Consider the following 15,316-nt stretch of genomic DNA (forward strand, 5'->3'; position numbering starts at 1 on the left):
CTCCGACACTGAGATATTTTTCAGTCTGTTATGGCACCAAATTGTGGGAGGTCGTGACAAACGAAGCAAAGGCTCCGACACCTCCTGCGGTATCCTGGCAGTAGCCTATCGCAGCCGGCTAAAAGGCATCTAATGATGGACCGGAGGCGGAGGCAACAAGGAGAACGCCGGTGCCGCGGACAAACCAGGGAGTCTCACTTCCGACAGCCGCCAGTGTGAGAACGGACCTCAGCGAGATTCTTTACGCACAAAGTTCGATTTTACGCGCGTATTTATTCCGGATAAATCTAATCTCGTAGGAAATTGCCTCCTTTTACGCGTAGATTCTGGGCTCAGTCTAGTTTCAAGAGACTCCGCATCCAGCCTATTTCAAGGAGGAAGCTGCTGCCTGAAGTGAGTGAGAGATTCGGACGGGACATCCGACCGGCCGCAGCCCGAGGATTCGGCTCCGACTGGAGTTTTAACGCAAGCTCGTCCGGGAGCTCAGAGGGGAAATTAAACCACGGAGTCGGGGAGGACACCGACAACAGAGTTAAAACCAAGACTGATCCAGAACGCACGAGACACCCGCCGGAGTTGAGGTCGGCGCTGCTCGGAGTTGTGCGTAAAAGCAGCCGCACGCCGGACAGGAAGTGAACTAATCGTTATTAAACGCCATCCCTCATTTCAATATCTAATGTGAGCTGTCTGGACTGCAGCCAATCACCCATCGAAGGGCAGCTCGAGTCGTAAAAGCATTATACCCCCTCCATCATAATTACACTGACATGCGCAATCTGCACGCGGCCATCAACAGCAGCCACCGACCGCGTATTTCACCGACCCCGCTCTCCCTGAAGGGTCCCATTCGCAGCTTGTAGATGAGTCGGCGGAAGGCAGCAGCGAGTCGCGCAAACGGATCAACATGTCCCGCCGCAAGCAAGCCAAGCCGCAGCAGCTCCGGCCGGGGGAGGAGGCGAGCCAGAGCGGAGCCATCCGCGGCAGGAAGGGTAGGTGTCCGGGAGGCTTTTCACCGCTTTCACCGCTTTTTATTCCGCTGCTGCTCCGAAAACAGCCGAAAACTCCACAACTGGCCTTCAATTCCACATTTTAGACTAATCAAATGGAAGTTTATTGCTACGTATTTAATTTCCTTCAGTTTTCAAGTCTTCCAAATGATAAGTTTTTATTTTTTAAATGTTTTGTGAAGAATTAAATCCAGAATCATTAACTGCGGATTGCATTTAGATTCAAGAATTAAACATTTTCTGAAAATCAAAGATTATTATTATTATATTTAATCTCACGTCATGTGGAAGGGGCCCGATGTGAGCGCGAGCTCCAGCAAAATAAACTGAAATAGAAAGTAAACTCAGGAAAAAATACGACTTTTTATTTCTGCAGACGAGGTTCATTTAAATTGGAATAATTTTTTACGGGGGTTCAAACTTCCTGCCAGATGTTTTTAAAGGAAATTTATCCAAAACGAAATAATATGAGCTGAAAATGCGGCCTTAATATTTGTTATTTTGTGTGGTGTGTTCAGGCGCTTCTGGGTGGATAAAATCACACATTTCACTTTGTTTTTAACCACAAAAGTCTTTATATTTAGTGACTTTTTTCCTGGATGTTAGCAGAAGTTTCAAATAACACAACATCTGAGCAATAAGACGTTAAATTTAACTTTCAGATGAAATGAATCACATTAGAAGCCAAAATGTTCCTCTGAATTTTGCGTGGGATGCAAACAGTTTTGTGTCCTGATTATTCATGAATTATTCCAGCTCAGTGCACTTAATTTACATCTTTATTTTTATTAGAATAAAGTTAACTTTGCTCATCTTGTTTTATTCTCTCCTGCAGAAGGCAACAAATCAGCTAAACTTCTGATTCCCACCCGAAGCCTCTTGGTTTTTGCTCCGTGTTTCTCTGTCCGCTCCTCTGTGGGTTTGTTGTTTCTGTTAAAAAGGTGTCATCAGTGTGTTTGAGGCCCTCAGACGGGGCCCTGCAGCCAGGCAGGGGGCTCCAGCACTCTGCAGTGGGCTTTGATTGAGCCCGCTGACTTAACCTTTGTCAGCCTCACCCTGCGAGGGCCAAGTGGTCCGTGTCTGGATCAAAATACAATTAGTACATGTGACCCTTGTGGAGCCCAGAGGTCGCCCAGAGAGGGGAAGAAGCCTGAGCTGAGTCTGTTTGCTTTTCAGCTGCAGCTTCAGGGTTTTTTCTGCTCTCTCACCGCCAAACCACACAAGAAACAGACATAAATCTGTTTTCTGTTCCTGACACTGTGCTGTGAATGAGGACGGCGTTTAAATAAATCCCTATTTTATCTGGACATACATTTAAAGGTTTAAATCAAATCTGATCTTTTCTTTGTTTTCTCTGGAAGTAAATCTTACACTGTGTGGACAGACTCCGGAGCTAAAACAGTGAAAGTGTTTTCTCTCCTGGTCGCCCTGGTGATCCTCAGACCACCCACTTAGTGAGCCAAGACCTCTGATTATTTACCTCTGACGAGTCTGACTTTCAAATAGATGTTGCAGCTCAGCTCTGGTTCCATTCTGTGGTGAAATCAGCTCTGATTGTCTCAGATGTGACAGATAGGAGCGTTTCCTCGCTGTTTCCTCTGTTTTCATCAGCATCTATTGTGAGTTTAGCTCTTTTCGGAGGTGAAACGTGGCGACTAGTCAAAGAAAGTGTGTGTGTGCTCACCTGGACACGCATGTTCAATTTAACACTAATCACTGCAGATCCTGTTTAAGCCGCTGCACGCATGGAATCATTTTATGATTTATGATTATGTGGAAAAATAACGAATCTCCAGAAAGATATTGGAAAATAAATGCACATAGTTTAAAGCCTAAAAATAAAATCATGATTCTAAAAGCGGAGTTAGCAGGTCGTAATCTACAACTGATCTCCCCAGATCTTTCCATCTGTTTCCTAATGGGCCAAAACCTGAACAGATGCAGCAGGATAACAAAGAGGGAAATCTTGTCAAATATCAGCTTCCAAAAGGGACAAAAGGGAACTAAAGATATGAACAGAAAAAGGAGGGACCACACAAGTTCCAGCCGATCCACACCAGGATGCTCTGGCTCCCGTGGATGAGTTCCTTCTGCATTTACTGCTGGGTGACATATGAAAGTGACAGTTATTATTGTGATACAGATAAAGCATCAACAGCCGGCTTATTCCAGCTGTGACTTTATAGATTTGTGGGTGTTTTTTGAGCTGGAATCACAGCTAAATAAACGGATCTGAAACCAGTCCTGACGCAGTGACAGAAATAAGTGTGTTTACGGCCTGTTTGGGTTTTTAAATTTACAGTATTTTACATTTACAGTATTTTATATTTACAATCACAGGTAAAATGATTCATTTTCAGCCGTGAAAAGTGGAAGAAGAGCCACAAAGTGAATTATATAAATGCACAGAAAATCAATGCAGTGCAGAGTTTCATTATCTGTCCGAATGCACAATTGAAACGTCAGATAACTTCACTGAACTTTATTGATTTTTTTTTTTTGGGGGGGGGGATAATTAACAGCAGCGAGTTAAAAACCTTTTTGTAATAATTTAAAAAGGTATTTTTTGACGAGTCCTCCACAGCTGTGGCTGGAAATATTATCATTTCTACACAGAAATCCTGTTTATTAAATAGATAGAAAATAAAAGTGAATATTATTTGTATTTATTTGTATTTACAGTCCTGATCAGCCTCGTTTCTGTCTGACTTCCTGTAACCTTTAAAGTGTCCTGATCAACAGTTCTGCAGCTTTCTGAAGCTCTTTCAGAGTTTTTCTTTGGACATTTTCTGCTTTTTCCCTCATTTTCAGTCCTTGTTCCTGAGCATTTTCAGTGTTTTTTCTCTGTTCAGCCACTTAACTCTGACCTTTGACCCATTCAGGCAGAAAAAAGGCTCCTAACTCAAGGGATGAACCAGTGTTGTGTCGACACAGAACAGACAACTTAGCAAAGAAGCCGTTTTAAATTGGATCTTTAGGCACTTTGTCACAAAGACACATCATTTGTTCCCATTTCTTTAGCTGCATCTATGAAAAACAGCAAAGAAAACACAGTTTGACAGACAGAAAATAGGATTTCTGCAGCAACAAGGTGATTCCCAAAGAGCTATTAGCTGAAAACTTGGCATATCTCAGCATGGTGTGCAGTGTGTCCTTAAAACATTTGAGGAAACTGGACAAGTGGAGGACAAAAGAAGAAGTGTCAGGCCTAAAAAACTATCTACAGCAGATGAACAGGATCTGAAAGTGATGTCCTTAAGAAAGAGGAAAAAATCCAGCTGTGACCTGACAGGACCTGAGAGATGCATCTGGACCTTCAGCTGATCCAAGCTGACTTGTTTGCAGAATTCAATCCTTTTTGCCTTGTATAAATGTTTCAGTAAATCCTGGAAACATCTAAAGAAATGAGGGTAGATAAAGACTTTTGAACAATGCTTCTGCAGACATTAGATATGTTTGCAGATCTAGTTTCTTCATCAGCTCAACCTGTTTGGTACTTTTGGACACTTATGGGGCGTCTTGTGGCCTTCAAAGCTCAGCGTATTTGAACAATGCTCTTTAACACAACATGAGTTTGAAAGGAAGGCTTCCCTGCTGTGTGTAAACATCAGTTCTACAACCTCTCTCCTTCTTCTTTCCTTCTCAGATGCTGTGGAAGGCCCTGAGAGAGAGGAGGCCGGTGGAGGCTACCACAGCAGCGAGGAGACGCACATCTGTGACAAATGCTGCGCTCAGTTCTTCTCTTGGACCGAACTGAGCGAGCATCAGAAGGTCTGCACCGAGGATCCCATGGTGCTGATTGTGAAGGACAGCCAGGGCATGCGGACGCCTGAGGAGTCGCCGTTTGGAGCCTCTCCGGTTCCCAGCGTGGCGTCCAGCGACTTGTCTGCAGCGGAGTCCACAGATGCCGGCTTTGAGCTGGGAGAGACGCTGATGAATGACAACGACAGCCTGGATAATTTAGAGGAAGGGAGGGAGTGGGATGAAGCTATGGAGCTCGAGCATTGTCCACAGGACAGAACGACTTCCAGCCCTCAGCCTCCAGATTCGGCTGAGTCCACTCCCCCCCAGGGGCCCGCAGCCGGCAGCTACAGCATGCCGAGCACCAACGTGACGCTGGAGATCCTTCACAGCACCAGGGTGGCTGTCGCTCAGTTCTCCCAGGGGATCGGCAGCAGCGGTCCGGGAGGGAAGGCAGCCTCGGCAGCCATCCCGGTGATCCTGGAGCACCTGCTGGCCCTGCAGCAACAACAGGTCCACCAGCTGCAGCTTATCGAGCAGATCTGCAGTCAGGTGGCTGTCATGAACAGACAGCCAACACAAGCGGCGCTAAACCCGGCGTCCAGGTCTCTGTCTCTTGCACCGAACCCTTTCCCCTCTCCAGGCATCATCCCTCCTCCCATCCTGCCGCTGTCAGGAACAATGCCCTCCACTGTTAACGGACAGGCAGCGGTCTCTTTGTCGTCTGTGCTTGAGAAATCCCAAAGTCTGCCCTCTCAAACCATATGTGGACAGTCCACATGTAGAGATGTTACCTGCACTTCAGCCTCCTCGGAGACCTCGACCCCGTCCCTCTCCGGCGGCTCGGCGCTGCTGCCTCCTTACACAGCTTCACTCAGCAGCAGCACTCAGACCCTGAGCTCCTCCAGCCCGCTGTCCCTGGCACCCAGCAGCCTCCTCAGCTCGTCCTCCAGCCTGCCATTTCTACCTCAGAGCCCCCCGAGCAGCGTCATTTTCCCCAATCCCCTGGCCAGCATAGCAGCCACGGCGAATGCACTCGACCCCCTTGCAGCCTTGATAAAGCACAGAAAGGGGAAACTGCCGAACGTGTCGCTGTTTGAAGCGAAGCCCAGCCCAGAAGAACCCTTCTTCAAGCATAAATGCAGGTTCTGTGCCAAAGTGTTTGGCAGTGACAGCGCTCTGCAGATCCACCTGCGCTCCCACACAGGAGAGCGGCCCTTCAAGTGCAACATCTGCGGCAACCGCTTCTCCACCAAGGGCAACCTGAAGGTGCACTTTCAGAGGCATAAAGACAAGTACCCTCATGTTCAGATGAACCCCTTCCCTGTGCCAGAGTATCTAGACAATGTGCCAACAAGTTCTGGGATTCCCTATGGGATGTCCGTCCCCCCAGAAAAACCCATCTCTTCGTGGCTGGATAGCAAACCGATTGTTGCAGCTCTTCCAGCCAGCATGGGTCTTCCGCTTCCCTCCACTGTTGCCAGTATCGGAGGCTCAAATGACCCTGTAAGTGTAACATCATCTGTTAAATCTCCTTATCAGGCAGCTCCTGGTGAATGTGTATCTGTGTCACCTAACCACAGAGGCAGTGAGGCTCATTTCTCTCCTGTTTCAGAGTCTCCACAGTCTAACCGTGAGACAGAGGCCTCCAAAATACTGAAAACAGAGGGGGTACACCTGCCCCAAAGCTGCACCCTGACTCTGAGAGCCAACCCAGTCACCGCCACCCCGTCTGCGGCCACCACACCTGAGCCCCGCCCCTCAGCATCTCCTGCCTCCAGCTCTCCTCCCCACTTAAAATCAGCAGATACAAAATTCCCTTCGTGTGGCTTCCTGGATTCTATGCAAACATCTGAGACCTCAAAGCTCCAGCAGCTGGTGGAGAATATTGACAAAAAGATAACCGACCCCAACCAGTGCGTCCTCTGCCACCGCGTCCTCAGCTGTCAGAGCGCGCTGAAGATGCACTACCGCATCCACACCGGCGAGAGGCCCTTCAAGTGCAAAGTGTGTGGCAGAGCGTTCACCACCAAAGGCAACCTGAAAACTCACATCGGCGTCCACAGAGAAAACCCACCGGTTCAGGTGCAGCACTCCTGCCCCATCTGCCAGAAAAAGTTCACCAACGCCGTCGTTCTTCAGCAGCACATCCGCATGCACATGGTCGGCCAGATCGCCGACTCGGCTGTGGGGGACGGCGCGCAAGAGCCGGACGGCGAGAGCAACTTCGATGGGCTCAGCAGCAATGGCAACGAGCTCCCGGACGATGTCTCGATGGACGACAATGAGGAAGAGGAGGAGGAGGAGGGAGAAAACATAGACGAGGACGTTCATGGATATAAACCTTTTAACTCTGACTGTTGTTCTCCCTCAAAGTTCTCAGGCGCTGCGTCGAGTATAGCGGCTCTGGAGAACCAAATGAGGATGATTGACTCCACTGTGAACCTAAGCCACTGCTTTGCCATAAAATCGCTAACAAATATGTGTAAAGACAGCAGCCAGCTCAACTCTGACAGTGAGAGAAAGCTGGAGCATTGCAGTGAAAGGAGCCCACGTGTGTCCGAATCCTCCTGTTCGCCTTCGGCGTCAGTGTCTCCCTTTCAAAGCACCGCAGAAGCCACGATGATCAAATCACCAGCGGCAGACAATGACAAACTGGACTCCCAGGAGCCTGTGGCAGAGTCAGTGAAGAGGGAGCAGGCGGAGTCTCCTGCGAGAGGAATCCATCCCAGCCAGCTCAGTGTGAAAGAGGAGACTCCTTACAGCGTGTCGTTCCAGCTGAGCAGAGACCGAGGTAAAGTCCATGAGGTCCGTGCACGAGATATTCCTAAAGAGTTTGTTGTGGTTTTTATGTTATAACTTCTTATTTCAGCCGGCCAAAGCGTCCCCGGGCTGATTAGCAGCACGTCGGCAGGTGGGATAAAGGGTGAGGTGAACGGTCACGCCCTGATGGAACCGCCGCCGTTCAGGGTCCACATCGCCGCCGCTTACCCGTCGGTCAACAGCCCCGGTATGACCTCCCTGCTCGGCCCGGCGCCTCCTCGCCGAACACCGAAGCAGCACAACTGCAACGTCTGCGGGAAGAACTTCTCATCAGCCAGCGCCCTGCAGATCCACGAGCGCACGCACACCGGAGAGAAGCCGTTCGTCTGCTCCATCTGCGGCCGGGCGTTCACCACGAAAGGCAATCTGAAGGTACGCTGCCTGGACTTAGCGTGGTCTCAAACACCTGTTAGAGCTGAGCAACCACAGAATTATTCAGGGATCCTCTTTTAAAAGAAGAAAGAATTGGGTCGAATAAGACGAAACCTCTTTTCCTGACAGCATGCAGCGTATCTGATGTGAAGATATGATGTGATACATGGACCACAGAGGGTGGAAAAAGGTGGAGGAAACAATGAATATGCTGTCGTCCAGCTTATGGTCGTCCTAAGAGCTTCAATAAGGGCAACTTCTTGGAGAGGATTAAGTCCATTTGCCCTTTTTCAAGCTTTTAGGACAACTGATGAATATTTTCTTGGCAAAAAAAGGCTGCCAAGATGTCTTCTACATATCCCCCCAGATTGCTGCTGTGCCTCATCTTTACTTCTCTCTTATCAGTCGGACTGCAGGTAAAGATTTCTGCAGAAATCTTGGTGATTGACAGCTCACACAGACTACAATAACCAACAAGAGGCTGAGCCGTAAGAAGGCTGAGGCTGAGCTGCGTGTTCTGCGACGGCTGTAAATGAGCTCATCAAACAGGTGGTGGAGCTCTGAAAGGGAGGATGTACAGTTTACACGTGCAGCTTTAAATGTTCTGCATGGAAAGATCAGACAGCGAAGCAACATGGGTGCAGACGGCCCATTTTTTATAGTTTCTGAGGACAAAATGTCACGAATTCAACCCCAAATTTAGGTTTCCACTTCAGGAAGTGAAGCGGAAACATGTAGTTTCTGGGGATTAAATGTCAGGCAAAGACAGTCTGGAGCTGGACGATACCTTTAGAAAACCTTTTTCCTCTTTGTGTTCAGACATTTTTAGCTTTTAGCTTCACCAGAATGGGAAGGGGCCACTGATAAGTGTCAGTTCTCTGGCTGTCGTGGCTTTACTGGTGCAGCTGACCGGAGAAAGAGAAAACTTTCACAGGATGCAGAAAGTAGAAAACAACAGTTTATTCCATGAAATGTGGACACTGTCTCCACAAAACAAGCTCCAGAAAGCTCTCTTTTACACAGTGTTCCAGTCTGAATGCATTTATAAACTCATAAATCTAATTACAGCTTTCGTGAATTTACTGTATTTATGATTTAAAACAACAAATCTCGACTAATCTTCACTCAAATCAATATTTAACAAGTACAAACAAATCTAGGCTCCCACAGTAATGACATGAGCAGTATGAAGGGGGGGGGGGCACCACTGGGAAAAATCTTTTTTGAGTAATAATGACAACCACAAACAAACTGAACCAAAGATACAACCAGAATTAAAACATCTGATCTCAGAGGCGCAGGAGAGAGCTGCACATGTGTTACAGGCCTCGTTGGGCTGAGTATAAAACGTCTGCAAGCCATTGCATTTTATTGTCAATCCCATGTTTTTTTCCTATAATTAATCACAATTAAACGTGCTTGTAAAACAGTTAATCAGAGCCTGAGTTAACATCTTTAGGGTTGTTGTTTCATGCCACTAAGATAAAAGCCATAAATGATCACATCTGAGGAGTTGGAGAAGGAAATATTTGGGATTTTTGCTGAAAAATGAGAAAACAGTAAGTAGGTCATTGGCTAAACCCTTTTAGGCAGTCAATGTTCATCACATTGAGCTCCTCTGGCTGCCCTTAGATCAGATCCAAGTCCCTGATGTTAGCTACAAAGAGCTTAATGGAACGGCTCCATCTACTTGAATGCTCTTGCAAAGGCTTCTGTCCCAACTGGGTCCCTCCGTTGGTCCCAGGATTGTCGTCTAGCAGCTCCTACACCACGCCTAAGACAATCCAAACTCTGTTCATGTGTTGTCCCACGATGGTGGAATGACCTACCGAGCGCTACCAGAACAGGGGCGTCCCTGTCTATCTTCAAGAAGCTCCTGAAAACCCAGCTCTTCAGAGAGCATCTCCTATCCCAGCACTTACCTTGTACTTCCCTCCCCCCTCTATCTCTGCACTTTATCTTTCTGCACTTCCTTCTATGCCTGCACCCTATCTCTGCTCTGTCCCCTCTGACAGAGTCGGACTCCTGGGTTCCTTCTATGTAGCTTATTGTTAGCTTTTTATAGAGCTGTTATATCTTCATTTGTAAGTCGCTTTGGATAAAAGCGTCTGATAAATACAGAAACAGAAACTCTATGCTTGACCGAGTAGTTCATAACACATTGTTCTGCAGTTATTTCAGTTTTACTCTGACTTTAAGGTCAATATTGAGAATCCTGGCACCCAAAAGAAAAGTAGGACCCGTAAATTAGCCAAAATTCTACAAGAAAAGGTCACATTTAGTCTAAAAATGGATTTGTCAACCAACATTTCACAATGATGTGGTTGATGATGCGCCTTTGTGACAACATCTGCACTGAAATTAACCAAATAACTGCTAAAAGGTGAATAATAAAGCCTTTCTGCACTTCCTTCTATGCCTGCACCCTATCTCTACTCTGTCCCCTCTGACAGAGTCGGACTCCTGGGTTCCTTCTATGGAGCTTATTGTTAGCTTTTTATAAAGCTGTTATATCTTCATTTGTAAGTCGCTTTGGATAAAAGCGTCTGATAAATACAGAAACAGAAACTCTATGCTTGACCGAGTAGTTCATAACACATTGTTCTGCAGTTATTTCAGTTTTACTCTGACTTTAAGGTCAATATTGAGAATCCTGGCACCCAAAAGAAAAGTAGGACCCGTAAATTAGCCAAAATTCTACAAGAAAAGGTCACATTTAGTCTAAAAATGGATTTGTCAACCAACATTTCACAATGATGTGGTTGATGATGCGCCTTTGTGACAACATCTGCACTGAAATTAACCAAATAACTGCTAAAAGGTGAATAATAAAGCCTTTCTGCACTTCCTTCTATGCCTGCACCCTATCTCTACTCTGTCCCCTCTGACAGAGTCGGACTCCTGGGTTCCTTCTATGGAGCTTATTGTTAGCTTTTTATAAAGCTGTTATATCTTCATTTGTAAGTCGCTTTGGATAAAAGCGTCTGATAAATACAGAAACAGAAACATAGTCTGGTATCAGCAGAGTTTATCAGTATGTCTTCAGAAGAAATATCAAAAGCATCTCACAAACATCTCAAACCAGTCCGAGCAGCAGGGTGTCAGATGAAAATTGTTGAAAAAGGAGAAAAAACTAAGTATTGTGTGTCGAACGTCCTTTTCAGGTTCATATGGGAACTCACATGTGGAATAACGCACCGGCCAGGAGGGGCCGGCGCCTGTCGGTGGAGAACCCCATGGCCCTGCTGGGTGGAGAGGCCATGAAGTTCGGCGAGATGTTTCAGAAGGACCTGGCAGCTCGGGCGATGAACGTAGACCCCGGCTTCTGGAACCGCTACGCCACAGCCATCACCAACAGCCTTGCCTTGAAGAACAACGAGATCTCGGTGATCCAGAACCGGGGCATCGCTCAGCTTCACCCTCTGACCGCGGGCATGGACAGAGTGAGCGCCGCCACAGGGCCGATTACGGGCCTCACCAAAACTGCCATGGACCTGGGAAGCAGCAGACATTTTTCTATGCTGATTGATGACGGCAAGGAGATCGGAATCAACTGAAAAAGACTCGATGTTGAAGGAATTCTTATGCAAATTGTTTTGGACATTAAAATATTTGTAAAACGTCTTGTTTGTTCTTATATATAGACTTAAAAAAGAACTTTTTATCAGTGGACAGAGAACAGTAGCATATTCCCATTTTGCAGTCATTTGTGGATGTTGTTTTCTATAAGGTGAAGAAGTTGAACTGGTACCTGAGAACTCCTCACTGTAGATGTATGCTTGGCCTGAAGAAGGGGACATATGTTCCAATCAATAATGCAAAGAGTGTAGCTGCTAGCTGGTGCAAAGCACTCACAATGCCCACACATCCCCTCACAGCGAACTGCGATGTTGTCAATCTTACTGTGTCATTCTTAAACCACAGTTGGACTGAATAAAAACGGGAACACACCATCTGAATGTTCTGTTTTATACCTCACATTTTTGTCTCGATGTCATTTCACGTAAACACGGTTCCACGTTACTCCTGAGTAAAAAGAAACACTGCAGGGACACAGATCTGTCGTTTGCTTTCAGCTCTTTTGGGGGTTTTTGTGTTGTGGAAGGAAAAACTTTTTAATGCACTTTCCACAGCAGATGCAGTGTTATGGACCCCAGTTACAGTTTAACGTGACATTTTTAATTCATTGAAAGTTACAATAAACTGTGTATTATGAAACAGAGTTTGTACAGTTCTAAGGAGCTTGAAAGTGAACTTTTATTCTCCAACACAGCCTCTTAGAGAAGCTTTCTGTCGTTTCTTTAAGTCTTCGCACCGGATTTAATGGTATGCTGACAGTATATTAAGAAATGAGTGCATTCATGTTGCTGTGAAGTGTGCAGAAACTTTCAGGGGACTGTTACTGCTTCCCTCCCTTCTCCAGACATGTTTTACTCTCCACACTTTTACCAAAGATGTGCACTAATACACTCACTGGTGACAACAAGGAACAAATAATGTGAGATCACAGCCAGCTACGCAATAAGAGCTGGGTTTTTGGAGGACAGTTAACTATTTTTGTCTTTAATACAATACAATGATATATATATTATCGATGTTTTAATTCTGGTTGTATCGTATACAATTATATATATTATCGAAGGCTTCAAAATTCTATATTATTCTATATTCTATATTCTTCGTGCAAAATATAACCGCCGTTAACGGCCCATTCAGCCTCCTTCGTAAAAATTGGAAAATTATATGTCTCTTTACGTCGTGATGTACGACTTTTCGATACAAATATCCCACTTGATTCTAGAAATTAGTTGCAAAAAAGTCATATTGAGTATAAGTAAAAGTCTTAATGGTAAGGAATCCCCCCGCTTTTTCACTTAAAATAACGCTTACTGGCGACCAAAGCTTTCGTCGTTGTTTCTTGATGTGAAAGTTTCAAAAGTTCTGAGTCACACTTTAATGCCGCACAAATCTTCAAACGCTAATACGTGACGTCAGGACGCGACTGCCCAGCCAAGATGGCTGACAGCATCCCATTAAATCCGGTGCGGAAGAACTCGAAGAGAATCCCGTATTACAACTCAGCGAGACTTTCAAGGTATGGACGGGCAAACGGAGCGGTTTGTTGGGTCCCACAGCGAAGAAATAGCCGTTTGTGTGGAATGTTGTCATCCAACCGCTTCGCTTGTTCCCGGGGTCCTGAACTGGGCGCGGGTCACGGTTGTTAGCTTGTGTTGCTAGCTTTGTTGTTGACACCTCCTCCGCATTCCTCCTCTGACAGCGGTATGCCTACCTCCAGCCACCACCTGAAGAGCTAAAGAAACCCAAGTGTTTAAAGTGTTAAATCCTCTCCACATTTACAGCTAAAATACGACGGTTTGTATAACCTCGTAGTGAGCGTTTTAGAGCCGTTTAGTTAGTAACTGTTATCCACGGACCGCCGCAGCTCAGCTGGAGCTTTAACTCCAGGTCACATGATGGTTTCTGTGTGTTAAGCAAGTTGATAACATGTTGTAAAAGAGTGGTAGTCATATTCACCAGCTTGTTTATTTTTCAGACCGGACGAGGATGAGCTAATAAAGCCCTCAGGGTGAGGAATGGACAAGAATAGGCGCATGACCAGGTACCTATAGTCTAAGTAGTGCTTGCTAATAGAGTCCCACTGAGAGTGGAACTGTAGATGGTTCACAGCTAAGCACCGAGCATCCTGTGGGATGCTGTCAGTGATGAGTTTGGTTTGGGATGTGTGAGGGAAATGTGATCTGTTGGTCCTGAAGCTGGAGGAGAATCACTGATGGAACTTTTCCACTGAGAGCAGCTGCTGGCAGCATGTCAGAGTAACCCTGCAGAGCCAGAACAGGCTGTTAGAAACCAGCCCACGTTCCTGCAGGACGGAGAGTGGGATTATTATGTAATCAGGAGTGGGTGCTCTGTGGATCCTAGTGTCTCTTCTTGGCAACACGCTACGGTGTCAAGAAAACACATTTTATACAACGATGAAACCGTTCTAACATAAAAAAAAACTCTTTTACATAAATAATTTGGTTCCTGAAATGATGTCCGTCCAACCTCAGATGAACAACACATTTTTACACTTATAAAACTAAGTGAACCCCCTGATCCAGCAGCTTCAGCAGCAGCTTCAGCAGTAGTGAGTGTAAAACTAAGTGAACCCTGATCCAGCAGCTTGCAGCAGCAGTGAGTGTAAAACTAAGTGAACCCTGATCCAGCAGCTTCAGCAGCAGTGAGTGTAAAACTAAGTGAACCCTGATCCAGCAGCTTCAGCAGCAGTGAGCTGCAGTGATGGTTTCCTGTGGGACGTTATCAGTCTCTCTCATGGCTCTGGAGGAATCTCGGCCACTCTTCTCTCCAGCACACATGCATTGATCAGCAGCTCCTGGCTGCCTCTTAATTCCTGTGGAAGCAGTAAGGGTTCACTTAGTTTTTCCACCCACTGCTCCTGTGTTTTGTCTCAGTGAATAATGACGCAGCGTAATGTTAATCTGAGTTTTTATTTCTGTTCTGCTGCATAAAACTAAATGATATTTGAGACGCGTTAACCTGTGAGTTTTTGCGTATTTCGCTCAGTCATTCTGTGACTGGATGGATGGAGAAGCTCTCGTGTTTCAGTGCAGCTCAGCCCTGATATCGTTCATCTTAGGCTGTGCCTCTAAGTGAAGACGCAGTTCTGATAATCCGCGTCTTGTTTGTGGTGAAATGCCGTTCAGTTGTGAGGTACGTTTTGTGTCCTTTGAGGTCTTTTCCATTTCTGAATGAATCACTTGTGAAATGTGCTGAGTCATGGATCTCTGTTGGCTGGAAATGGCGAGTGACCAGTTGAATTTAGTGACTCATAGAAGGTCCTTTAGCAGGAACAACCTCCATCAGATGTGTCCTTTCTCTGCCTATGAGACTTTCACTCGGATGGGGAGGACTTCTGGACCATTATTTCCTCTAAAACTGCTGCAGCTCAGCAGCATCTCTGCACTTCTGTTGGTCCTGCCTGAGCATGTCTGTGAGGTGGCCTTTCTACGCGGGATCTTCACAGGATTAACGTCTTATCTAGGGTTCATGAACTCTTCTGAGGTTCTGTGAAAGAAGTGACCGATTCAGAGGGATCGACATCCTGACTTTAAAGCTTTTCCAGCCTTAACTGTGAGGAATAACTTGGTGTGTTTAATGAAGACAGATAAACAGCTGCCACACATGACTCCACAGTGATGAAGGCAGCTTCAGCTTCTTCTACTCCTCTATTCAAGTAGATGTCTGTAAAATCTGAGCAGCAAACCAAGCCCTTTGTAAGCAGTTGAAAGCCACAGATTCACAGCCAGCAACACAACTGTTTCTAGTCTTTTACCTGCAGGGCTTCCAGTAAG

At 46.1% G+C, this 15,316-nt stretch overlaps 2 protein-coding genes across 3 annotated transcripts in view; both read left to right on the forward strand.

Moving 5' to 3' along the window:
- The first annotated feature begins 212 nt into the window (after positions 1-212).
- Positions 213-11,881, forward strand: sall3b (spalt-like transcription factor 3b). Its single transcript, XM_072370967.1, has 4 exons — positions 213-989; positions 4,654-7,542; positions 7,621-7,943; positions 11,108-11,881. The coding sequence occupies exons 1-4, from the start codon at positions 905-907 to the stop codon at positions 11,498-11,500; spliced, it is 3,690 nt and encodes a 1,229-aa protein (XP_072227068.1). The 5' UTR covers positions 213-904; the 3' UTR covers positions 11,501-11,881.
- Positions 11,882-12,952: 1,071 nt separating this feature from the next.
- atp9b (ATPase phospholipid transporting 9B) overlaps positions 12,953-15,316 on the forward strand; it is a 54,992-nt gene continuing 52,628 nt past the window's right edge. For both annotated transcript variants that reach the window (XM_072370125.1, XM_072370126.1), the window contains exon 1: positions 12,953-13,038. In XM_072370125.1, coding sequence (XP_072226226.1) covers positions 12,959-13,038 — 80 coding nt within the window. In that variant the 5' untranslated portion in view covers positions 12,953-12,958. The remainder of the gene's footprint in view (positions 13,039-15,316) is intronic.

This window comes from Leuresthes tenuis, unplaced genomic scaffold (genome assembly GCF_036924035.1).
Source record: "Leuresthes tenuis unplaced genomic scaffold, fLeuTen1.0.hap1 SCAF_18, whole genome shotgun sequence".
NCBI lineage: Eukaryota > Metazoa > Chordata > Actinopteri > Atheriniformes > Atherinopsidae > Leuresthes > Leuresthes tenuis.